The sequence below is a fragment of the Glycine soja genome, chromosome 10 (assembly GCF_004193775.1).
Source record: "Glycine soja cultivar W05 chromosome 10, ASM419377v2, whole genome shotgun sequence".
In the NCBI taxonomy this organism is placed as follows: Eukaryota; Viridiplantae; Streptophyta; class Magnoliopsida; order Fabales; family Fabaceae; genus Glycine; species Glycine soja.
Window position 1 is genome coordinate 38,723,569 of NC_041011.1, and position 26,326 is coordinate 38,749,894.

The following is a 26,326-nucleotide window of genomic DNA, read 5'->3' on the forward strand; positions in this document are numbered from 1 at the left end:
AAGTGCTATAGGTTATAAATTTTATCATAATAATAACAATAATATATTATAGATAGTAGATAAATGAAAAACTAATACTCCTTTTATTCAATTACATAGGTACTCTCAGGTTATTTTATATCAAAAAAGAAAAATTAATAAATAAATAAAAGAGAATAATAATTTTATAAAATTAATTTCATTATCATGGTTAATTATCTTTTATTTTGTAGCTTAATATTATAAGGATTATAATTGAAAAAAATAATTAATCTATAATTAATTATTAATAAAAGCAATTACTCCATTCGATGCATACATTTCTTATTTCTAAGTTATCCTTCAATATATATAACTATTTTTATTTCACTTTCCCTACAAAAATTATTACCACTATCTTTTTCAACTATTTAAAAAAAAATAAAAATAGAGACTTCGTGTCTTTCTTTCAAATAGTATTATATAAAAAAAACTAAAATGATAGTGAATTTGGATAATTTTTTTCTTACAGATTGTTACATTAAGAGAACAGTAGATTATAGATCATAGATTTTAAATATCAACTATCGATAAACTTAGAGAATACTTAATAGATATTGAATGCAAACTGGTTTGTGGTATATTTGGCTAATCTGTACTATTATTGTTCGTTTCTTTCTTGCTTGCACATGTATGGCTCACGTCTTCCCCTGTTTGCGTTACAAATTGCATTCTACAAATCAAAATAATAAAACAAACAAGAGAATAGAGCCGTTGATCAGGGAGATGGAGTGTTTGAAAAGGTAGATTAATCATATATTACGTACGAACTATAAATTGTTTTACGATCAAAATCATAGATTCATTCGTAGGTTATCCCGAGAAACACGCGAACAATGTGGTGAGTGCATCATGCAAGCCTCTGCAATTGTCTCTGTTTCTGTCTCTTTCTTCCCTTTTTCGGAAGTCAGCGTCACCGCTTCATCATCGGTGAAATACCCAAAACCAGACACCGCGATCAACTGATTACAACAGTTTCTTCATAGCGAGTTCTGTCTTCAAAATCATTGCTTTATGTTGGTGTCTTTCTGGGTTGGTTGCTTCTTCCACAATGGTAGAGAGAGAGAGAGAGAGAGAAAGAAAGGAAAGAAAGAGTTTGGAGGAAGATAGAGCGACATACTGAGAAGGGGGTCCTACTGCTTAATTTTTTAGGGGCATCAACAGTCTCTGTCCATGATTTTTACTTGGGTTGGGTGGTGCTGCTGTGTCCTCAAATTGACCCATCCAATCACCATCACTGTATTCAGCATCACACTCCTTTCTATCTCACCATTTTGATCAATAAACCAAAGCTTCTCTCTCTCTCTTTGGTCCTTTTTCCATCACTAGGAGGATTTCAAATTGGTCATTGAGGGTGGCTCAAAAGCTCTGCTTCTGGTCAAACGGGACAAAGTGGATCTCACTCATATGAAGAGACTTTCAACTGTGAGTGAGTTTGTGTTTGCTTATTGGCTTATTGCTTTTTTATTCCCTCTACCTTTGCCCTTGAGTGGTCTCAATCCAATGTTGCTTTTTGGTTTCCACTGTCAAGCTTAGTGTTGTAGTGGGTGGAGTAGTAAGATCTAAAACAAAATTTTGTACACAGATCAAGAACACCATTCATGGGATTCTCCGCTGTCTAATTTAATTTGTGTTACTTGTTATCACTCATGCTTGAAGAAGTGGTCAATGTGAACTGATTGGTCTTTGGTTTTCTACTTTTCTATGTTGCTTTCCTGGTATTTTAAAATATCTTCTTTGTTTATTTAACTATTTGATGAAATGTAGCTGATCTAAGTAGATTATCAACTCATCAATTCGAAATTCTTCAATCAGTCTTCTATAATTCTGTAATTTCATAATATTGATGCTTGCTAAGATACTGCTCTTGTTTCAGTTGCTTATGGTTTTATAAAAAATGATATTTTCCACTATGAGAAGACGTCTAACCGATGGTGGCACTTTTCTCTTGCAGTTGGTGGATGGGTTTTTGGTTCTTGCATTGTTCAGTTGTAGCACATGGACAGTGTGGAGCAGCTCATGCTGCAATCAGATAAACTCGTACGAAGTCCGGCCTCACAGTGTCAGTATTACTGAATTTGGAGCTGTTGGCGATGGGATCACTCTCAACACAATAGCATTTCAGAATGCCATCTTCTACCTAAATTCATTTGCGGACAAAGGTGGAGCCAAGCTTTTCGTCCCGGCTGGCCGGTGGTTAACAGGAAGCTTTGATCTCATCAGTCATCTAACTTTGTGGTTGGACAACGATGCAGTAATTCTTGGATCAATGGTAATCTGCTCATTGTAAATAATATGGTGAAATGCAAGGAAAAGGAAATTTAGCATATCTGCCAAATGTGTGTTTGCTTTGCTGGTTTGCCTGCGATGTGATTATGACATAATTTGATGTCAGTTTCAGCATAGACACAATTATGTGTATTAATCAATTTGGCAGTGTTTTACTGTAGTTAATTAACAATAGGTACTTCCTGAGCTACATATGTGTTAATTTAGGATGCAAGATTTTTCTTATTATTTAATTTTTGGCTTAAAAAATCTATTTATGTTTGTATTTTATACACTGGTAGTTTAATCTGTTGACCTTGCTGTCTCAATTATGATATGTAGCATGTGACATAAATGCCATATCATGCTTGTTACAGAACTCTGACGACTGGCCAGTTGTGGATCCTCTACCATCATATGGTCATGGAAGGGAGTTGCCGGGTGGAAGGCATAGAAGCCTCATTTATGGACGCAATTTAACTGATGTTGTCATAACAGGTTGGTAATATTCAATGAGGAATTATCTTCTATTCATATATTTCAATCACACCCATATTCTGACACCCTTTTTCACCTGTCTCTACCTCTTCTTTCCATACTGCATCACCTATCACATTTATTATTTTTTCTCCTTTCTTCCTGTCTCTCTCTTCCCTCCCAAGGTGTATGCACCTGCAATGGGTGTGAAAAAAAAAAATCTTTGTTGAATTTCAATTTATTAACGCCATTGGTATCCCAATGAAGGTAACAATGGAACTATAGATGGTCAAGGGAGTATCTGGTGGAACAATTTTTGGAACAAAACACTGAATTATACACGTCCTCATTTGGTTGAGTTGATGAATTCAACTGGGGTTCTCATTTCAAATGTAACTTTCATGAATTCACCATTTTGGACTATTCACCCTGTATACTGCAGGTTTGTTCCCTTAAGAAGGATTGAATTTATCCATACTTATTTGCTGAACTTCATGCACTTAAATTACCGTTTTAAAATTATGCAATAGTGAAGCTTTCATGACTAGGGGGAGGGAGATCTGAAACTGTTTTTTCTGGATGAACAGCCATGTAACAATTCAGAACGTCACAATCATTGCTCCTCTTAGTTCACCAAATACAGATGGCATTAATCCAGGTGAGGTTTCTCCCTTAAGCTGAAAAGTCATACCCTGTGTAATCAACAATGCATATCTATTCTAGATTAATTTTCAACAATCCAATGTTTTCATGATTTGTTTTAAAGGGAAATTTTCATCTGGACCAAAGGAGGTCTAAATTTCTAAAAAAGTGGTGCAATACATTCATCACCTAGTGGGATTAGGCTATCGTTGTTATTGTGTTGGTAGTGGTGCCTATATTCATAGAAATAAAGCTATATGTATCTCCTACTGTAGTTGCGTTTTTTCTTGTCTGGGTTAACTTCTGTGCCCTCTACTTGACACTTGAAACTGCACCAATGTCCTTCACAATTTTCTTTCAAAACATTAATCATATTCTCACATATACCTCCTAATTGTGTCCAGATTCTTCAGACAATGTATGCATTGAAGACTGTTATATAAGCACCGGTGATGATTTAATTTCCATCAAAAGTGGATGGGATGGATATGGCATTTCATTTGGTCGACCCAGTACAAATATTAACATCCGCAGGCTCATTGGGAAGACAACGAGCGCAGGGATTGCTATCGGAAGTGAGATGTCTGGAGGAGTATCAGAAGTTCATGCAGAAGATATTTACATTTTTGATTCACATAGCGCAATTAGAATAAAAACTTCTCCTGGCAGGGGTGGTTATGTTAGAAATGTCTATATCTCTAACATGATCTTGGTTAATGTAGATATTGCTATTAGGTTCACTGGTTTATATGGAGAACATCCAGATGACACTTATGACCCAGATGCTCTACCGGTAATAGAAAGGATTACTATCAAGGATGTGATAGGGGAAAAAGTCAAACGTGCCGGCCTTATACAGGGTATTAAAGGTGACAACTTTGTCAATATCTGCCTATCAAACATCACCCTTAATGTGAGCAAAAAATTGCCATGGAACTGCTCTTACGTAAAAGGATACTCTGACTTGGTTTCACCAGAAGCGTGCGAGCCTCTCAGAGAAAGAATATTCCCTGAGCATTGTTCAGACTGTTACTATTTACCAAACCACTTGAAGAGTTTGAGTAATCAAAACTGGGGTGCTTGGTTACTGTCTTAGTAAATTATGGAGTTTAGATATTCAAGCAACCAAACTTATAGCTGCAATTTGATTGGTGGATTTTTTCAACAGGACAAAATTTACCCGACGGAAGTTGAATGGTGTTGCTGATCTGCAGAATGATACCGAGAGATAATTGTTTCTTGTAACTGGTGTGCAGTAGCAAATAATTGAGTGATTTATCAGAAATATGAATATGAATGATTTCATGTCTTGCTTTCCTAGGTACTTGTTATTTTGGAGAAGTAAAATGAAAATATGAAAATTGTTTCCATTGATTGAAAACAAATAAAGACAAAAATGTCATTGATTGTTGATAGAGCTGAGGTTACTCGTATATTATTACATTGAATAAGGAATTAAAAAATGTCAGCATGATTATTGTTGGTTGTTTTCATTTTCATGTAGGACGGGGTAGGGAGGAGGGACCTAATAATCTTTTGGAACTTGTCTAGCTAAGAAGTGAAATGGTACGTACATATAAGCTTTGTTTAAAATAACTTTGCCTTAACAATAAAATTGGAATAATAATGGATATAGCTGGGAAAAGAACATGACTGCATTTGCCTTTATATGAAAATCAACAGATCAAATGAGCCATACTTACAGGTTCATTGGCTAGTTGGAACATAAATTACATGTATAAAAATTAAACAGAAATCCATGTTACATAATGATTAACCATCCCATGTATAAATTACAAGGAATCAATGATATATAGAAAATGCACATATCAACAACTCTTTCTCTAAGGTTGAGAATCTCAACTTCTAAAATACATTGCTTATCTTGGGGATGGTTCGCTATCATCTTTGCTGATCACTGAACATAAAACCTGCCTTGAAATATGTGTTTCGAGCTCCCTGGACACACCAGTTAATTTCAAGTCGAAGCTGCTTCTGTATTTGTGATGCGGAGATGCCATCATGCTGCTAGAGAACACCGTTGGTGAACCAGCAGAAAATCTCCTTCTTGGGCTTGAAAACCTTCCTCCTGGTGATTCGGTAAGTCTGCCTTTTGCTATAAAAGATGTTGAGCCAAAATCCTTAGTGTCCATATTTTTATCTGGACTCATCAATGGTCCGCATTTTGTTTCCAATGGAAGAGGTTTTAATGAATTATGCTCCCCCATTGGCTTTTCTCTCATAATCTTTTCCCTGGCCTTCTCAGCTGCTAGTTGGGCTTTTTCTCTGGTCAACTTTATGAGTTTCCATGGGTTAATGCTTACATGGAACTTCTTTGTCTTGATCAAGGGTGAAGGTTCAGTTTCTCCTTCAATCCTGATAGACAACCTAGGTGAGCTCTGAAGCTCAAAACAACCTGCCCTGTTAGTTTTGATTCAGAATCACGGCATAAAATCAAGCAAGCAATCTATCTGATTCTTACCTGGTTTCCTTTGCATAGAAACCTTGACATTAGTGGTGGCTTTTCAGGTGAGTCAAAATCAATGCTCTCATCTGAAGAGAAATCAGAATCATCCAATGATTCCAAATCCATTGCTTCGTTCTCTTCTCTCATGGCTAGAATATAGTCATAGGTCCTCATTCCCTTCATTAATAACAGACACAGCAGGATTCAATTGCAACGAACATTCCAATAAAAAGGACATAGCTAGAAATTGATGGCAAAGCACATTGGCAAACTGATTATTCAAGCAAGTACTTTTTTCAATACACTTTGGCAAACTGATTTGATAGCATGCGTACTTGTCGTAAATATCAAAGCATAATAGTATTAGTATATGATTGTTGATAGTTTCAAAAACAGGAAAGAAAACTACCTTTCGTATGAGAACCACATGAAAGAAGAACAGCTGTCCCAATGCTGCTGAACTATACGCTGTCAATAAGAGAAGAAATACCTGCACCATTCCATGAAATTTGAAAGAAAATCAAATGCAATGCTAAATTCTAGATTCAAGTCTCACACAGACAGAATAGTGAGAATACAGAAGCGCCACAGAATGATTCAGACAACTCTTACACATATGGTGGCAAGAACTCCTCTTGGAAAATCTACATAAAGCTTCCTCTGAAGCTCTTTTTCTATTCCCCTCCTATCAACAAAGCACCTGATAAATATAGCAATTGCAGTCCCTCCTTCAATCAAAAGCTGTACAAATAACAAACAATGTTGGAAACAACCCAACTAACCTAACCAAAGCACTTGTTAGTGTTGTTTCTAAAATTGGAAGAGTCTATACACTAGTGAGTACTGACCATTAACAAGACGAAAATCATGAGAAGAAAGAAGGTTGTGTAGTTCCTTTTCCCAACACAGTTATTCAGCCACTGGAGACAAACAAGCAATAGCAATTATATTTACATCTCAAAAACCAATGAGGAGAAGAAATACATAAAATTAGAAATGACAGAACATAATACTACCTACCCTGCAATGGTGATCAAACCCTTCAACACAGCGATTGCAAGTCCTGCAGTGCTTACTGTGTTTTTTCACCTGATTCACATGAGAGTTAGATTTGACGGGTAAAGATACAAATTTGTTTGGATAATATTCTCAATAAGCACTTGTAAAAGAAGAAGGTAAAATGAATTAAGCTTTTTCCTCATATGTTAAAATTAGCTTATGTATAAGATAAAACAACCTTTCAAAGAAGTTAAATTAAATGAGGGTTGTTTCTATAAATTAACTCATACATAAACTAATCCAAACTTGAGTAAGAAACTCATGTCATTTTACTTCTAATTTTCTTCACCTCAAGTGCTTATAGAGAAGTTTATGATATGAAAGAAATAGAAGAACCTCAAAATCACAGAGTGCACAAAATGAGATGTCATCCTCATTGAGATTGGGGGCAATGGCATCATCATCATCCTTCATGACGAGAGGGAATGGTAAGAGAGGCTCCAATTGGGGACTTGTCTTGAATGGATCCAAGTACTTCCTCTTAATGAAGGTCCTGAGCAACTTCCTCTCCACCCTCCGGAAGAACCTCATCACAATCTGGCCAAGAATGAACCCGTAATTCAGCTTCGGAATCGCGTCCGATTTGGCTCTCTGCTTCTTCTTGTTCCGGAAGCAGGTCCTGTCCGTGGGATCAATCGCCGTACACCTCACAAACAGAAACATAACAGCAACCGCGACGGAGGAAAACGTGAGGGTGAGTGTTATCTCGGCGGTTCGGTTTCCGAGGAAGAGTCCGAGGAAGGTGAAGAAGCACACCACCAGAAAACCGTACACCGCGGCGCCCACAAACTGCAATGACGAGAAAGATATAAGATTAGTTAGATGGTTAAGAAGAAGAAAAAAACTAACAATTTTATTACTCTGAAAAAAGGAATGGAAGTGAAAAAATGGGGAAAACCTGTAAAGGGTGAAGAGGGCGTTGCCAGCCATGGCGTCTCATGGTATGATAGTGAAGCAATGAAATGTGGGATTGATGTGAGAAGAGAGAGAGAGAGAGAGAGAGTTAATAGAGAGTGGTTGTTCCAAAACTCTCTAAGCTGAGCTCAACGGTCAAGTTTTTCTTTGTTTTGAAAATTGAACTGAACGGGGCTCCATTGGATGCTAATCCTGGGGTATAGATCTGTCTTTTCTCCTCATCCAACGGACGCAAATAGTAGCTCTTTCTCTGCCTTTCCCATAAAAAAGACAAAGTTTGTGTTGTGGGACCATCCAGATTCAGGCCTTTCCCATAAAATCTATTGGGCCTTCATTACATCCAAGATCCAAAGTAAAACGCATTGACTCTTGATTTTAATTATTCATTTTTTTTTTATAGTTTTTTTATCAATCGAATTGGGTTCCTCATCTTAAAATCTCATCCGGACATATAATGGAGGTGCAGTGTATTATTAATTAGTAAAAGAAAATATCCATAAATATTTAGATCAAGAATATAAAAGGTAACATAATTGATTTTTGTGTTTTTTTTATATGATTTTTTTTATATATTTTCTTTTACAATAGAAAAATATATAATTTTTTTATTAAATAAGAAAATCATAAAATTAGGATGACATGTTCATAAAAATCATGTGTAATTCTTGTAAAAAGTACTTCCATTGTTTCTAAAATTTTGATATTTCAGCCTTTTTTATTCCAAATATGTTGATATTTTACAAGTTTCAAGTCTCATTAATTATTTTTTTTCACATATATCCTTATTTAAAATAACTATATTTGATTTTTTTTAGAGGACCACTATACTTGCAGTCTACTAAAAAAGCACTTCAGCAAACAACAAATCACATTTATATCTTTTATATATATATATATATATATATATATATATATATATATATATATATATATATATATATATTACAATAATTAAGTTTTTTTTTTTCCACATATCCTCGGTTTAAAGACTAAAGTCTAGACAATTGGCCAAAAGGCCCAGACAGATAATTTATTATTGTACATGAAACTTTAATTTTGTATGTGTAATAATATGTACGTATAGTATAATACCTCATAAGCATAAATCAATAGCATTTTAAATTAAACATCTCATAGAAATTGATTATGATAATAAAACATAATAAAAAAAATTATATCTAAAGAGTATTGATATAAACATTCTTAATCTCACTTTATAATTATAGCGAAAAAACCTCACTTCACAAACCGTTGATCTAGTTGGTAAAAAATAGACTCACATTTCTATGAATATTTCAAGACCCAACTCACATAAATTTTGTATAATAATAAAAAATATCATTTCATAAAGTTTGTCAATAACTTATTAGGCATCCTCTTGAGTTCATTTTCCTTAGATCAATAGAAATTTATTCTTCAATGATCTAACCAACTCTTCCACGCGAGGTAACAACACCATTGTGGCCATTCTTATTCTGATTGTCTAACACATTACAATAATCATCATTTAACCTTTTTTTTTTTCTTGTGGTACATTGTTAGGTACTTAGAAATGCCTTTTTACTTTCCCATACAATTTTTTTCCCCAAGAATAAAACTATGTTCCTATCTTCACATGTTATACATAGAAATAATATGTATTGTCATACACATTAAGGCTAAAATTCATGCATATATTCGTGCTAGTTGGCGACTCAATATGCGGGCATGCATATGATTGTGAAACCTAAGTGGATCCAGGCAACATAGATGTCCCATTAAGAGGAAGATCACTTCCACCATTGCTACTATTGTTGTTAATTCCATCATTTCCTCTAGGAGCTCCAATAATTGATGAGATCGCTGCTGCCAATGCTATAGTGAAATTCGGATTGGAAGCAATAGCTGCACTCATCGTCTCTGTCGTAAACAAAGGTTGTTGTTGGCCTAATAATGGATGTGGCATCTTGTGGGGGAAGATGACAGGGTGTCCTAGTAGCTGAGGAAAAGTAGTTGCATGCAATGGAAGAGGGGATGTTAGGGCAGAGGGGTTGGTGGTCATGTCAAGGGTGATAGTGGGAAATGGTGCAGAGGTTGAGAGCGTTGCCATTGGGATGTAGGGCATGGAAGAGAATACTCCTACAGTGTTACTTAGTGCTTCGTTATTATTAGATGTTGAACATGAAGAAGATAAGAACATAGATGCAGCTGCTGAGGTAGAATTTGCCATGACTATGGCTGAGGGTGGAAGAGGATGGTTATGATTGCCTTCGTAGGTTGTTATCAACACCGTCTTGTCATCCATGCATCTTTGCACCTATACAATCATAACCATACCATTATCATATAGTTAATTGTATTCTCATTAAGAAAAGTTAACCAGTAAAAAAGAAAGAAAGACTAGGAAAATTGGCAAATTAAGTGAGTATTTAATATATATTTTATTTTCTTCCTCACCCATCCATGATATTAAATATGGGACTTCAAGAACAGAAATAAATTTGAGTTATCTATAAATTATTGGATTTTAATTCATTAAATATGTACTTTGTTAAACTCGGATATAAAAAATGTTACTTGTTAAAACTAAATAAATAAGTTCAAGTTTTAATTATTTAAATGAGTCCTGAAAGTTAACACACGCGAATTTAGTCCTTTCTAAGAATTCATCATATTTTTTAAGATTAGAAAAGACTAAATTCTTATATTTTTTAAGTTTGAGCACCAAATTCATTTCATTAATATTAATATGAAAGTAAAAAAATCTTGATCATGTTTGGCTGAAAACCTAGGGACTAAGTATTTTTTTTCTTTTATATATATCATTGATGAAGTTTTAATTTTAAAAGTATCATATTTTAAATTGGTGAACTGTGAACATAAACATTTTCTTTTTAAAAAAAACTCCTATTTTAATATTATCATTTTTGTCAAATTCTAATTCATCTTTATTAGTACAATATTTTATTTTCTTGTTTGAAGATACTTGTTAAATAATCCTTTAATACAAATATTTAATTTACAGTGAAATTTGATAAATAAAAAACAATCAAGTCATAAATATGTAAAGCAAGTTAAATTCTAGTTTCATATCATTTAACGAATCTAAGCTCAAGCTTAAGTTTGGTTTATTTGAACATATACATGTATTATATGTAAAAAAAATACTAATTAAGTTTGAACTTTAAGTAGTTTGGCTCAACTTATTGCCATCTTCCTTAAATTAAATGCAAAGTAAAAATTAAAATTACTACCTGCTTACGAACCGGGCATCCTACGGCCATAGTGCAACGATAATAGGCACGGGGACAAGGATTTCCCTTGGCTATTTTTTGTCCATATTTCCTCCATTGACATCCATCGCTAATCTGAAAATTAATGCACATTCATTATATTACATAAAAATATGCGTGGATTAGTAGATTTTAACTGGGGAAATTTATATTTAATTAGGTAGCCTTATTATATCGTTTTACATAATACATACAATAATATGCAGTAAAAAAATAAATAATATGCAACAATATAAAAAGGACATATAATAATTAAAATAAATTTAATTATTACCAGAGGAGCTTCTGATCTTGCACGCACGGAAACCCTGGTTTTTTTTAAAGGAAGCTCACTAGAGTTGGACTCTTCAAACTTGGGACTCTTGGATGAGCCCCAACTCTGTGAGGTTGATTGTTCAGGAACATCTTCTACAGGATCAGTTTCAGGAAGACCCTGCTTTCAAATTACGTTTAGTCAAATGATGGTAATTTTTTTATATGACTAATTTCCTATGAATTGTTTGAGGAAATTGAAAAATCAATACCCGTTGACCAGATTTATCATCTGGAAATGGTGCAACTTGAGCATCTAATTTGGTGAATGGTCCTCGTGGGTCCAATAAATGTTGACCAAACATCATCCCATTTAAATTTGTCTCCATCTTCTGTTCCATACACACATAGGTTAGGCTGGTTGATAATTTATAATTGTATCGACAGTTAATGTATAAGCTAGATGATAGTGATGAATGAGTTTATCATATATAGGTGATTAAATTTAAAGTGCTAAACTAAATTGATAAATATAAAATGAGATAAAAAATGCATATTTATAAATTTTTATATAAATTATTCTATTCATTTTAAATAATCACTACCTTTATTTATTTAAACTATTTTCATGTAAAAAAATATACTATTTTTATTTTTAAACCTTTATTAAATAAAATGAAATCATAAAAAAATGTTAATAAAAAAAAAACATGTTCCTATTATTTACACATTTCATGTGTGTAATTCTTGTTTGAGAGGTGCTAATTACTCTTTAGAACTTCTATGTAAATAAAATTCATCAAACTTATACTGTTGTTTACTCATAAGAAACACACGATTAATTACTGTATTTAAGTATTTTTCTCTCACGTATCCTCCAACTAAAGACATTGGAGTCTAGACTTTGGACTATTATGGTAAGGCCATCGAGAGGCTGCATCAACCGGTTGCTAGCTAGCATGTTCTAGGAGCCTTATTGTAATTAAACTTTAATTTTGTACATGTAGCATGTATAATATTTCAAAAGCATAAATCAAGCAGTAATAAAAAAGAATAAATCAAAATTACTTTGAATTAAACAAAAATTCATTAGAAAACTAAAAACAGAAACAACAAATCCAGACCATTATTAAATATTAATTAACTGAACACCTCTATACTTTGATCAAAAGATATTATCCGATTTGAATATAATTATATATCCGCCGTTTGAACTTGGTAAACAAAATCTAATATATATATACTATATCCCAACGCACGTAGCAGTATTAACTACAGTCATATAGAAAATGCATAAAAGACAAGACTTGGTTCATTTAAGTGTATGTATATCTACCCAGTCACTTTCATATGTGAGGACCAAACCATGTGGTTGCAAATGTTAATCATGTCTCAGTTAAAGTGGTGAATGTTTCATATTCTGGAAGCGGTTTAAAGGTTTAAGCTGTTAAAGATAAAAATAGTAACACTGAAAAACTGAATTGTACTGTAGGATATATATGAAAGAAGATGGGTGAATTAATAAAGAGAAAACAAGCAATTTCATTAATTAGGGACTCTCTGCCCCATTTCTTTAGCAAGCTATAGTGAAGAGAGGTTAGTAAATATAAAGGAGAGACACAGATTTTATAGACTATATAATTAGAAAAGCAATATATATCTCTAATTATACTATGAAAAATAACTCAAGATATTATTCATTTAATTTTGTTTTATTCCGTTGCATGTGAGAATAACATCGATATCATAATTTGCCCAAGATGCATAATTTAATGAAATTAAAAAGGCATAATTGAGAGCTGATCGATCAACATATATATAAACCTAGCTACCTGACACTGCTTCTGCTTCTGCAAAGCAATGAACAATTGTAACTGGTTGTAGTTTTTGGTGATTTGGTCCAACATAGTTCTCAGTTTGCAATTCTCTTCTTTTAGTCTTAGTGATTCCCTTTGAAGTGTAGTCAGCTGAAAACAAAAAGAAGAAAAAAAATCAAAACTTAATTTCAGGCATCTCTTCAATTTTGAGGTCCATACATAGATCTTATGATGCAAACCAAAGTTTCAATATTTTCATCATTTGCTGCTGATCTTGATAACCCAGCACTCGGACTTAGATTCAGCGCAGTCTGTATACATATAACACGACATAAACAAGAATTAATTAATATTGGATCACAGATTTCGAATCCAAAGTGCATACATAGGTGGAGTAGTCATAACATTAAATGGACAAGTGCAAAAAAAGTTTTAAGGAAAAAGTATTTTTATTTTTATCTATTGGATTACATTAGAACACGTATTTATAGCAATTTAAACTTCAAACTAAACATGCTTGTTTTTTGTGTAACATGAAAACTTACGTTTACGAGCTGATCATTGAAAAGAGTTGGTGATCCATCGTCCTTAGCCATGTTCGTATGACGATGATCATGTGGTTCTTCTGGACTCGAGTTATCAGTGTCACTATTCTTTGTTGGTGATCTTGATGAGAAAAAATCCACTTCTTTGATGGAAGGATCGGCATGTTCTCCGGTGTTGACGGTTGTGGGATATAAATTGAGATTCTGGCGGAGGAAATCGGTGGATCTTAGTATGGTAAATTCACGGTTTGGTTGTTGCATTTGGTGGTGGTTTTCCATTTTTACTGTAACTGATATATGGAGTGAAGAAACAAAGAGGTGGTGGAAGCACCCTCCTTCTATTCTATCTTGGGTCCTTCGCAGTTGAGACTTGAGAAAAAAGCTAGGATCCAGAATAAATATGCATATGATTATTTGAAAATATATAAGAGGGTGACTTGAAGATACAATTTAAAGAGTGAGAATGTGGAAGATATTTTAGGTCTACTTTTCACAGGACAGTTTGTCATTTATTTATAGAGTGTTCCCATTTCGTAAATAGATTTTCTTTTTCTTTATAAGTATTTGTGTTATTTTCTAGAATCATCCTAGGTGCAACAATACATAGTGAAATATATTGATAAAAAATGAAATATAATCACAAAAGTTGAATGTAATTTAAATATTTAATTTGATGAGCTGGATTTGTTATAACTAAAAAAATCGATACGAACTATAACGACCATAACAATAATTTCTTTGATAATTTCCAAAATTTCATTTTCATGAATAATATGGTCAAAGATTTGACTCCTCTAAAATAAGAAAAATATATATAAGAAAATAAAAAAAATACAATAATAATAACCATTAAAATAGAGACTCTGGAGGGAGTACTACCAAAGACCTGAATTATATATTTTCATTCTAACTTTAATAGTGCAGCGCTTATACGGTTTAATGGAATTGAAAATGTCTTCTTTTTCTGAACTTGTAGAAACCTGATTGGGTACAAATACATATATAATATCCTTAAGTGTTCTAGGTTCAGTTTATTTGGCCAAGAACATTTAGGGAACTGCACTACTTTATACTCTAGCTAGGCTTTTAGTATAGTAAAAAATGTATTGTGACGAGAGAAGGTGTGCATCAGGTTGTGTAAATTAACTTGGTACATCTTGTTCTGATCATTCTGCCTTATTTTCTTTCAATAATATATTTAATTGCTTATATAAAAAAAGGTCCCTTAATTTTTCTGTTTTCTTTTATCTTCCTCACTTCTTTTCATGGAAACATTAACATTATTACCCTTTACTAATTGAGAGCTAGGTTTGAGAAACATGTAAACATGGGAACGGGAACATGGCTTTAGTAAGGTCAACCTAGTTGACAACACGGTTCTATCTGATCACGGTCGTTAGGAACTAGAAGGAGTGGATCCTAGATTTCTAAAAAGACAACCTAATCATTCCACTGTATCGGGATCATCCCTCCACGTCAACGGCTGTTCCATGCTGCCATCCATAACACTAGGGTTAAGATTAATTAAGCTTAAGCACAAAGGAAGGTGAAAGAGAATAACCAATTTAAAATATAACACTGTAAAGTGTGTTAACTTGTTATTTAACCAATAAACCAATAAAAGAAATTAGTGAGCAACTACAGACCGACATGGCTTGTCCCCGAATGTAATTAACATTGAAAATATAATTTATGAGAAAACAAAAAAAGCAAGGAAACTTCATGATCAGAGCAAGTATTATCTTGAATGGCTATATTTCAACGAAGAAATTATGTTGTGGATATATAGTTAAGCGCGTTTTTTTTTTCTTTCTAAAATCTAATGTTTCTAGTCGATTCTACAAGCTAAATGATGAAATGCCGCTACTGACATATACACAAACCAACAAACAATATCAAAATTAGCAGAAAAGATTGACCATGTTCACATGTTGATTAATGAGACCCGGCAAATCTGCCTGTAACTACTTCAATTTTCATTCCTCATTCTTTAGGAGTGTTTTCTATTTAATATAGTTACATTTTCAAAATCTTAAACCCGAAGCTTCTAATTAAAGTATAACAAATTTAACGCATGTGATGGATAGTTTTATAACTCTTTTTGAGAAATCGAGCATTTTACATGACCCCATGGCATTGCCTTTAATATTTTTATGGTACTCACTTGAATTACAGCTTCAATGATTAAAGACCTCATGACTTGGTATTTCTGGCAGGGGTGAAATAGACTGAAAAAGAAGAAATTTTTTCAAAAATTAGTGTGAGTCTTACACATTTATCATATTACTTTAATTTAAATATTTTTTTTCTCAAATTTGTTTTATTTCATTTCACTTTACGAGAGTAAGGAAGGTAGGGCTATGGAATTTGCAAAAACAAAAATATGGCAATGAAATTAGATAAACGCCAATTTAAAATTAATTGCATGTATAATAAATAATAAGGCATCAATGGTTTAATTTCAATTATTTAAGAAATATTTTTTTCTTTAGAAAATTAAGCAATAAAATTACTATCTGTTCAATATAAACGTACATATTATGTTATAAATTAAAATATATAACTAGTTCCGACTCTTGTTATTTTTAATATTTTCTCTACTCTTTCATTAAAATGTAATTTTTTTACACTACTCCCACTATACTAACCTTATCTTAATATATATATATATATATATATATATATATATATATATATATATATATATATATATTATTGGGATATTTTAACAGTCTATCCTTTTTAATCAACTTTCTGTTATTTATATTCTTAAATTGAATTTTAATAATCTTTTCAAAAAAATGTCAATAATTTAAAATAATCTTATATCAATATTCAAATGATTCACTGCATGTAAATCTAAAGTATCATTTATAATTTAAAAATATTTATTATAACTCTTAATTATTTTTAAAATATTTATCTTATACAATATTACGAACGAAATATTTAGAAGAGGCGACAATCACCATATATATTGATTAAAAATCTCAGCTAATTAGTCAAGTTGTGGAAAATTAAGTCAATGACTCGATGGTTTTGGACGTGCCACTTGACGTGATAAAAGATATAGATGAATTTTATTTTGGCTCGATCTTCCGATCCCCTCGTGGACTATTAAAGAATCATATATACATACAACACAAACCTGTTATACGATGGCAGAGAATAATGAACCAAAATTATCCCTACATATTAAGAAATTGAACCCATATCTCACCTTCCATGTATAACATATGGGTATCTTCAAGTCAATGCCAGGTTATGTAGGTTTCTTGTATATTCATCTTTCTTTGTCGATAACTTTGACAAATATGGCATTCCATAGACTAGAAGTGTTCAACTTATCGATCATCAAGTCGTGACCCTAACCATCATACTTAATCTTTTCTAGTAACTTTTAAATTCCAATTTTTAATGTGAAGCCGAATAACGCACGCCAGCCTTTTTCTTCCAATAATATTTATTTAGACAGCAACAGCTTACGACATTATTGCACAAATAATAGCTATATATCGAGTGTGGTCAAGCTCGTAAATGAGAAAAAATTATCATCGTGAGTAGAGCCAGCTAGAGAGTCTATTTGTTCTTTTTTTATAACTATTTCCTTTTTTTTTATATAGATTATACGATTTTTTTATAAAAGAAAATTCTATTCAAATCTATCGAATAGGATTTCTAATTCACTATGAGTAACAAATCTTGATAAGTTATTAAAAAACAGTGATGTTAAAATTTTGTAAAAAACCACATATTTGCTTAAAATCACATACATAACCCATGCAGCCGCACCCCCACCCACGCATGAAATATAGTATAGGCCAAGATAAAGGAACAATGTGTAAAAGGAGAGGGAGTATGGTTGTGATCATACTCCCTTTGATGGAAGAAAAAAATATATATATCACGAAAATTAAAAATTTAGTTAATCTTATTTTAATTATATCAATTTTTATTAAAAATATTTTTTAAGTTATCCTTTTTTAAATTTAATAATAAGAATAAAAAAGAAAGTTATAAAAATTAATATTTGAATTAAATGAAAGATATTTTAAAAACAATAATATTAAATAAGATAAAATTAATTGAAATTTTTTTTATTTAAAAAAGTTGTTAAATGTTTAAGGCCAAAGGAAATATTATGAAATAAAGGACTCAGGGAGACCCCGCTCATATAAAAATAATTAACTACAACTCTTGCCCGCACGTTCGGTTCAAAAAGCACTAAAAATCTAAAATCTAAAATCACAAATTCACAACCAAAGCTTCACGTGTGTATCAGTACTAGCAGCTTCTACTTTAATTTCTCCCTACACCACCTCCTCTATACTTAATTATAGACTCCTATTATTAACCATTAATTAGATTCCGCAGTCCGCACAACTACGTATACACATATACCTGCAGGCTACAGCAAGAGAAAATAACCTAGAATGAAAAGGAAAGTCGAATAATCTATTAATTCCACTCTTCTTTTAATATATACCTGCCCAATTTTGCTTATCTTTGTTTGTTGTATTTTGTTAAATATAATACTTTAGTCTACTGAGACAAGGAGGTTTAACTAACACGATTGCAAAAATTAGCAAATACTCAAGATCGTAATGTTATGGAATCTGATTTCGAGTTGTTAAATCCATTCTCATGGTCACAGAAAAAACGACACGGGAATGCTTTAGTTGTCATTTTAATATAAGCAAAATTAATCCGTTTTTTTTTTATAATCATTTTCAGCCTATTTCCTTTTATAAGCAACATACTAGTCAAGGACGTTATATTTCACATAAATATGAATTTGATTATCATTATTAATTTGAAAATTATGTGTTGATAAATGATTTTTTATCTTAAAAAAAAGTGTAAATATTGTTACTTTGCATGAGCAATAGGGCGGTGACTTTAAGCCTAAAAGTCAGGGTTCACAGTGGACCAAGTTAAGGGTATCGGCCATCAATTGAGGGAAAGCTGATCTCAAAAATTGGAAAAGGAAGAGACCTGACTCGTACTCCATGCATCATAGGGTAGATCCTATTTTCAACCATAGAGGCGACTTTTTATTCTTCAAATCAAAAGTGGTGCTTCGTCTTTCGTTTTGAGTGCACCTTTGTCCCATTGCTTTAATGCATGGAATTACTCCAAGAAAAACAAGTTTTATGACTATATATGTAATAATCAAACAACACCAAACCCCCATCTCCTCTTGCTTTCCCACTTCCCCGTCTAAATACAATTTATCATTTAAATCATTGAAGACCATGCCATGAGTTGGATAAAATTAAGAGAGAAATGATTAAGTTGAAATTTAATTAGAAAAATAGTATAACCATTAACCTAATTTTTTAATCCATTAACCTAGTAACTAATTAGTATTAATCAAATATATTAAATACAAAACTCAGCCAATTAACCACGTCTATATCTAATCTAGTATTAATAATAATGAATATTACTACATACTGTACATAATATTTTCTTTTAATTACAACATGTGTAATTTGATTTTAATTTCTCCGATGTTAGAGGTTTTTAATTAAGATCTCTATTTGTTGAGAGAGAGAAAAGTATTCTCTCTCTGTTTTATTTTTATTTCTTTACTTTTAAAAGAAGAAAAAAAATATTTTTTTATTTATCCATTTATTTTCTCTCCGTCTCTGTTCGTCATTTTATCCATGGATAAGTAACAATGCATGTGAAACCAAAAAAAATGTTCTTTTTCAAAAATTGTTTTTAGAAACTTTTTCTTTTTAAAAAAAAAATACTTGCATGTTAACACAGGACCTAAGAAAACAATTTGGAGTTCAGTTACTTCATCCGTTTCTCTAACAATATAGAAAAATTAGACGAACATGACATTAATTAAGGAAAAGCCCAGCATGTTGCTCAGTCCCTACGCCTTCTTTACAAGACAAAACTTCACGTTCGGGTGTGTGTTGTTTGATATTAAGTTATCTCACTTTCTAGTAGTACAACTCAACGTGAAAGAGATAAAATGTTAAACGTAACGTAACTGAGTTTCAAGAAACAAACAAACCAAAAGTATGCAAAATAGACCTAAAAGTTGCAAGTTGGACGAATTATGGTTTCATTAATTTCGTTAATAACATCGAAATGGAGGAACCGAAAATAAAGCGAAACAAATGGGACCAGAATTTAAAGCTTAATTGGTTGTGGGAGCTAAGTCAAAAGTGGTTCACTCTTGTATCTTCTAATTTAGACACGAAGATTCTATCAAAACAAACAAAAATTGACACGTAGATAGAAAAAAACAAAGAAGGCCGCAAGAAATAAAATGCTTTTATCTAGAAGACAATCTTTGTTCTTTGATAAGTGAGACATATAGATCATTTATATTTTTTTTTTTTAAGAGAAAAAGTTGGCATATATTATTCCAAAGGGAAATTTTAAATGTTCCGTAGATCAGAGTTTACTAAACTGACAACTTGAGGTGGCACCAGCTAAAAAAATTAGTCCATTTATCTTTAAGTATGGTAAGTACTAATTAATGATCTTCATCTCTTCTTCTTTTAATTAAATTAATTAATTGTATCTTTCTGTAAATATTTGTAATTCTCACATCTAAGATTATAAAAATATAATGTAAATTTAAAACACTCATATTATATATAGGACATGTTCGCACAAGACTCTCATTAAGTAAAACTAGAATAGAAATTAATGGTGGTGTTAAACCTAACCCAATCATTTAGATTTTAGAGGGGGATGGGATGCCCTCTATTATCTGCTTCACAGCTTCATACGAGTTTATAGGGAACACGTTGATGAGTTTGGTTATGTTGTTTTTTATCTGGCTTAGTTAGGGTGAACCCTAATGATACTGAGGTTAGACTAACAACCAAGCTCGGTTAATTTGAAGAATATGCAATCCCAAAATACAGGAAGTGAAGGAATTTCATAGTGATGATCAATCATCGAGTCAGTGTAGATGCTCCTTAGTTTAGTTTTTCTTTCCCCCTTTTGTTTCTTAGTACTGGTGATATATGTTGGTAACAACACATTATGAATTTATTAAAGAGAAAGACAAGAGTTCTTCACAAGTAGTAAAAGAACACGATAAACATTATGTTTTAATAACTGCAGCATACCACAAAAACAGAATCCATATGAAAAAAACCGGAACCCATTACATACAGATTCCCAACCATAAATACTGTAACCCTGCATCTCAAACACTACATTGTCAATTGGAAAATAGGAGTGTTCCTTTGATCTTCAGTTTCAAGCTAATTTTGATAGGCTAAGTTGTAGGAATTACATCTAGTATATATTTAGAAAGAATTAGAGTTGTATAGTTTTGAATCATAGTAATATTTTCTTTTTTTCTTAATTAGTAATTACACATTTTATCACTTAACTATGATTCAATCAGGAAGCTATACCTTTCGGTTGAGATTTAATCCTCCAAATCTGCTGGCTGCTGCGTGATCTCCAAATATTCATACTAGTTTCTCTCAACAAAAAAAAGACGCAAACTTTTTTAATTTAAAATTAATAAATTTTAAAAGTATATTATTAATGAAATATTTTTTTAAACTTGAACGGATCGTTACGTGATAAGTCCGTATCCGGCACACCAGAGTCCAAAGCTACTGATTGGATCCGGTCAATTTTACCAGGCCAGCCCGTTCAGTTGAGATTGCCCAAACATAGGCCCACTATTAATTTCAGAAGATATATATATATATATAAGAATAATCTATATAAAAATAAATTTACCAAAAAAAATTGAAAACTTCCAAAAATAAATGAAAATTGAAACATAATTTTCCAATTTTCAAAAAGACTGAAATTCATTTTGGTTTTTCAATAAAAAATTAACTTTTTAATCCTTAATATATTTTATATTTTTTTTGTCCCTTAAGAATTATTTAAATCAATTTTCAAAATATATTGTTTAAAAAAATTTAAAGACTAGAAATAAAATAAAAATAATTTATTTTGTGGTAGTATATTCTTATTAGTAACCAAAATTATTCTTAAAAGTTATTAAAAAATCAAAAACAAAAATTATTTAAGCCATTTGTAAATGACTTTGCGAGTTTAATGTTAAATCTGACGTCAACTAATGAGGAGAAAATGCCATGTGTATTGAAATCATAAAAAAGTTTCGTGCTATTCAATCAAAATTCTAAATAGTATAAATAAGTTATATAATATTCAGTTAAGATTTTTAATATTTTTTTTAAGGAAAATAACAAAATTTGGTAATATTTAGTTATGATTTTTTTATAACTTATAAAAAGTTTTTGGTATTAAAAATATATAAATTTTGATGGATTATTTTTTAGAAAGGATTTTGATGGATTATTTTTTAAAAAGGATTTTGGTGGATCTTATAAGGCTTTTTAGTATAAAATATCTATTAGCAATCTTACTCAACCTCTTGAGATTTTACTAGACTTTTTTTTTTCTATTAGTTACCATATTTTTTTCTCCCATCACATATATCATCTTCTCTTTTTAATATTTTTCAAAATTCGTGTGTCATATATATTTCTCTTATTCTTTTGAAATAAAAAATGTCAAATATGCTCCTTCCCCCACAACATTTTATCCTTTGTTTTTTAAACTAAATTAATATTTGTCTTATGTGTCATGTTTTTCTTATAGTGATTATGTTCATCACCTGTTTGATCATAATATTTCGTGACTATCATCCTTAATTTTGTTATTTACATAATTCAGTAACTCTCGTGCTCATTTTCACCCTTATTACTCCTTTTTAGTATATGCTTACTATTGCACTCCATTTAAACATGTCATTAGATTATTATAAAATAATATTGTAATAATTAAAAAATAAAAAATTAACGTATAATTATAAATCTATAATTCAAATTTAAAAGTAAGAATGAAAAGATATTATTATAAAAAAGATTAGTATACGAAGACATAAAGTTAGAATCAATATAACTATTAAAAAAATATATTAATTTTATTTTTATTTATTCAAACCTCATCATTTCTTATTATTTTTTCACTAATTGTAATTTTAATTATACTTTTAAAAATTTGTAAAATACTTTCAAATCTTATTAATATATAAAATATTTTCAAATCCTTTAAATTCTTATAATATAAATTCATTAAAATTTAAATTATTATAAATTTATTATAAAAAAATCTAACAAGTCATAATATTTCTACGTAATCTTTAAAATTTATGAAACTTTTTTACACTAAAATAATCTTTTAAAATCCTAATTCAATATACTTCCTAAAACATTCTAATTGTCTCATCTGCTTATTCTCACCAGCACGCAGCCGTCACAACAAACAAACCAATCACACTTTCAATAAAAAAGTTGGATCACAATATGAAAGCTGCTATGAAAAAAAAAACTATCTGCTGCGAAAATGAAGTCAAGTCAGCCTTTTTTTTTAAAAAAATCATATGAATACATTTCCTATTCGGTGGAGAGTGAAGACGGTAATGACCTAAAACACTAAGAAAAAATAACTTAATAACAATGCAACGTTATAAAGGAGTTTCTAAAAAAATGTTATAAAGAATTTTATATTTTTATTTAATAGTGAATTATTACTTAATAAGATTTTTTTAATAATAATTTAAAAATTTATATTTAAGAAAAAAATAGTTAATTAATGGAATATAATATATGAAAATTAAGTGTATGAAAATAAAATTTATTTTTTCAGTGCTTGGTGTATATATTTCTTTTCCTTTAAAGTAAGATATTTGGTATGTGTAATTTTTTTCTATAATTAATTTTCTTAAAAATAAAAAAATGACAAATAAAAAATTACAATGGAGCGGATACTAAATATTACAATATATTAAAAACTAACTCTCAACTTGGTGAGTTTGGTAACTTAAGAGGTACGTTGGTTGTTGGAAAGCCGAAGTGGGTAAGTTGATGTACATTTTTGTTGAATTTGTATCAGCAATGGCTGGTTAGTTTGTTATCTTTTATTAATTGTTTGATCAAGTTTTTAGGATTAGTTATTTTATTTTCTGACTGTGACATCCTCTACCCCGACATATATATAAATAAATATAATATATTGGTAAACAAAATCACATGAGTAAAAGGTTCACATTCACTTCAGTTACCAAATAAAACTCATTAAAAACATATTCAGCTCAAAATAAGGCCGTCAAAATTTACAAAAATATTTTGTTAAATCAGTGACGTGAAATAAAATAGACTAACATCATAAAATTAACATAAAAACTTATATCTCAATGTCACATCCTATCAGAGCGTTGTGTCCCGACGTCCTTCAGCACATGGTTCCTTAAAGCAGTTCACTTAGTCATCTACTCCCTCGAACACAAAGTTCAAGATCATCACATGATCTAAACACAAACAACACACGGGGAGTGAGTTATCACATTCCTAACTAATAGAGAAACAAGACAACTAGATATACATATCATATAAACCAAATAAAACTTAGTTACACGTAATTCACGTAATTCCACCACTTTGTCATTCAAAGTTCACTTTTCAATCATCAATCACATTACACAAGAATCACACACTCTGATTAAGACATAATAACACATTAATTTCATAATAAACAATCAATTTCATAATAAACAATTAGCACCCACATGAAACAATTATGCTAAGACTCAAGCCTATATGCAATGTGGTACCATGTCAGTGAAAAACTACCCTGAGGCGCTTAGGAGTACATAGCAAGGCACACCAAACAATGGGTTTGTCAGGTCACTCTCACTAAGTAAGATCATAGGGAGACTAGTCAGGGTCACGATATTTTGCGAGAATGCTCCAACCATATGGGATCAGCATAGGCTTAAAGGAGCACTCAAACCCGGTGACCCCCAAGGCCTACACTCCGAAGAGTCCGTCAGGGTCTCTCCCTCCTGATTCAGGTCCAACCCCTAAAATCATTTTAGCACACAGACACTACTCGTGAATTATACAATACCCATGACCTCACACTCGTGTGTTAAACACGTACAACATATTGCGCTACAATTTAACACTGGTTCCTAAATAGGAAACCTACACTTTCTCTTTAACATTGCGCATTTACACTTTTCTCAAGATAACACTGGTCGGGTTATTGTACAATTCACAGCTTACAACACAAATAATGTCACATCAAGAGTTAATCGCACACTTATTCACAACCAAAACTCATTCACAATTTCACATCTCATAATGTCACAATCCACCATCACATGTTTTCACGTATCTCACAATTCAACCCATGTTCTACTTTACACTTTTACTCAATCTCAATAACAATATTATAATCTCAAGGCAACATATTATTCCATAATTCATCACATATTTCATTTATAAATATTGCTCATGAATTATGCAATACCACGACCTCACACTCATGTTTCAAACATGTTTAACACAATTGCGCTACAATTTAACACTGGTTCCTAACTAGGAACTTACACTTTCTCTTTAACACTGCGTATAAACACTGGTTGAGTTATTGTATAATTCATAGCTCACGATATAATTAATGTAACATCAAGTGTTAACACATCCACTTATTCACAATCGAATATCATGTCCACACTTTAACATCTTATAACATCACATCAACCATCTCATAACATTCCCAATGATATTCATAAGGTACAACATACACATGTTCATGAAATTTAACCATAATATTCTCAAACTCCAACACTTAATAATTTTTGGAATCATACTATAACACTCTACAATATTATTTACATAAATTATTAATATAAATAACTACCTCTATATCTATAAACTAGCATACATCATATTGAATCACAAATTTCAAAGTAAGCTTTCAATGCACAAATTCTAAATAATTATATGAACACTTTGGTCAGTTTCAATTATGATATTAATTTTTTTAAATTATATATAAAAACCTAAACAGCAAGAAAAAGAGAAAATACAAAATTAATATCTCTCTCTAAATTTCTCCTTACTTTATTTCATTAATTCATATTAATTAGAAAAAGTACTCGATTTATAGGGTTCACGCTCAACACAATAGCATATCAATTTCACAAAAATTGGTCTGTCAAACATATATAATTCACTGTAATAATTATAAGGATAAAATGAAAATTGTAAAAACACCCCAAAACTCATTCCAATTGATATCTCTAAGGATTCCTACACATGTTCTCACTAATTCCCAATTGTGAATAACTCATCCCTTACCTCTAAGCGGACTCACGTGTCTTCCGACAACGATAGCAACATCTCTAGCGGTTCCCTGATATTCCTTCAGTTATTCCTGCGACTGCTCCGATAGAATTCTCAAACGTCAGAGAAACGGAGAAGAGATTGAAACCTTCACTTGTACTATCTTCATGCGATTCCTTTTTATCTCTCCACGAATATTATCTCGTAAATCCCAACGGTGAAAGTGTGCACAATTGAATTTCTAACAACATATCCAAATGTCATGAAAATCCAACGGTTAACAAAACTAGGATCGTAATTTTACTGAGACCATTTTGGGTTTCTGCGGGAAAGGAAGAAACTACAATGCGAAAGGTATTTCTCTCAGATCAAACATGATATCAAAATTCCCAACGGTGAAAATGCTCGGAACTGGGTTGCAAAAGTAGTGCTC

At 31.4% G+C, this 26,326-nt stretch overlaps 3 protein-coding genes across 4 annotated transcripts; 1 reads left to right on the forward strand and 2 right to left on the reverse strand.

Annotated features, from left to right (window-relative positions):
• Window positions 1–641: 641 nt before the first annotated feature.
• Window positions 642–4,822, forward strand: LOC114372118 (probable polygalacturonase). Its single transcript, XM_028329531.1, has 6 exons — window positions 642–1,443; window positions 1,973–2,290; window positions 2,664–2,784; window positions 3,031–3,205; window positions 3,351–3,421; window positions 3,810–4,822. The coding sequence occupies exons 1-6, from the start codon at window positions 1,426–1,428 to the stop codon at window positions 4,499–4,501; spliced, it is 1,395 nt and encodes a 464-aa protein (XP_028185332.1). The 5' UTR covers window positions 642–1,425; the 3' UTR covers window positions 4,502–4,822.
• A 214-nt stretch (window positions 4,823–5,036) lies between these two features.
• Window positions 5,037–7,990, reverse strand: LOC114372117 (protein S-acyltransferase 18). Its single transcript, XM_028329530.1, has 8 exons — window positions 7,830–7,990; window positions 7,268–7,720; window positions 6,893–6,961; window positions 6,721–6,792; window positions 6,485–6,613; window positions 6,282–6,362; window positions 5,888–6,049; window positions 5,037–5,804 (listed from the first exon to the last, which is right to left on the reverse strand). The coding sequence occupies exons 1-8, from the start codon at window positions 7,869–7,871 to the stop codon at window positions 5,286–5,288; spliced, it is 1,527 nt and encodes a 508-aa protein (XP_028185331.1). The 5' UTR covers window positions 7,872–7,990; the 3' UTR covers window positions 5,037–5,285.
• Window positions 7,991–9,162: 1,172 nt separating this feature from the next.
• On the reverse strand, window positions 9,163–14,202 carry LOC114370245 (probable WRKY transcription factor 47). 2 transcript variants are annotated; one of them, XM_028327543.1, is made up of 7 exons: window positions 13,733–14,202; window positions 13,427–13,498; window positions 13,203–13,337; window positions 11,643–11,759; window positions 11,393–11,551; window positions 11,080–11,193; window positions 9,163–10,142 (listed from the first exon to the last, which is right to left on the reverse strand). In XM_028327543.1, exons 1-7 carry the CDS (start codon window positions 14,009–14,011, stop codon window positions 9,573–9,575), a joined length of 1,446 nt encoding a protein of 481 aa, XP_028183344.1. In that variant the 5' UTR covers window positions 14,012–14,202; the 3' UTR covers window positions 9,163–9,572. The 2 variants fall into 2 exon arrangements, with proteins under 2 accessions (XP_028183344.1, XP_028183343.1); XM_028327542.1 differs by having other exon boundaries at window positions 11,643–11,762; window positions 13,733–14,201.
• Between the last annotated feature and the right edge of the window lie 12,124 nt (window positions 14,203–26,326).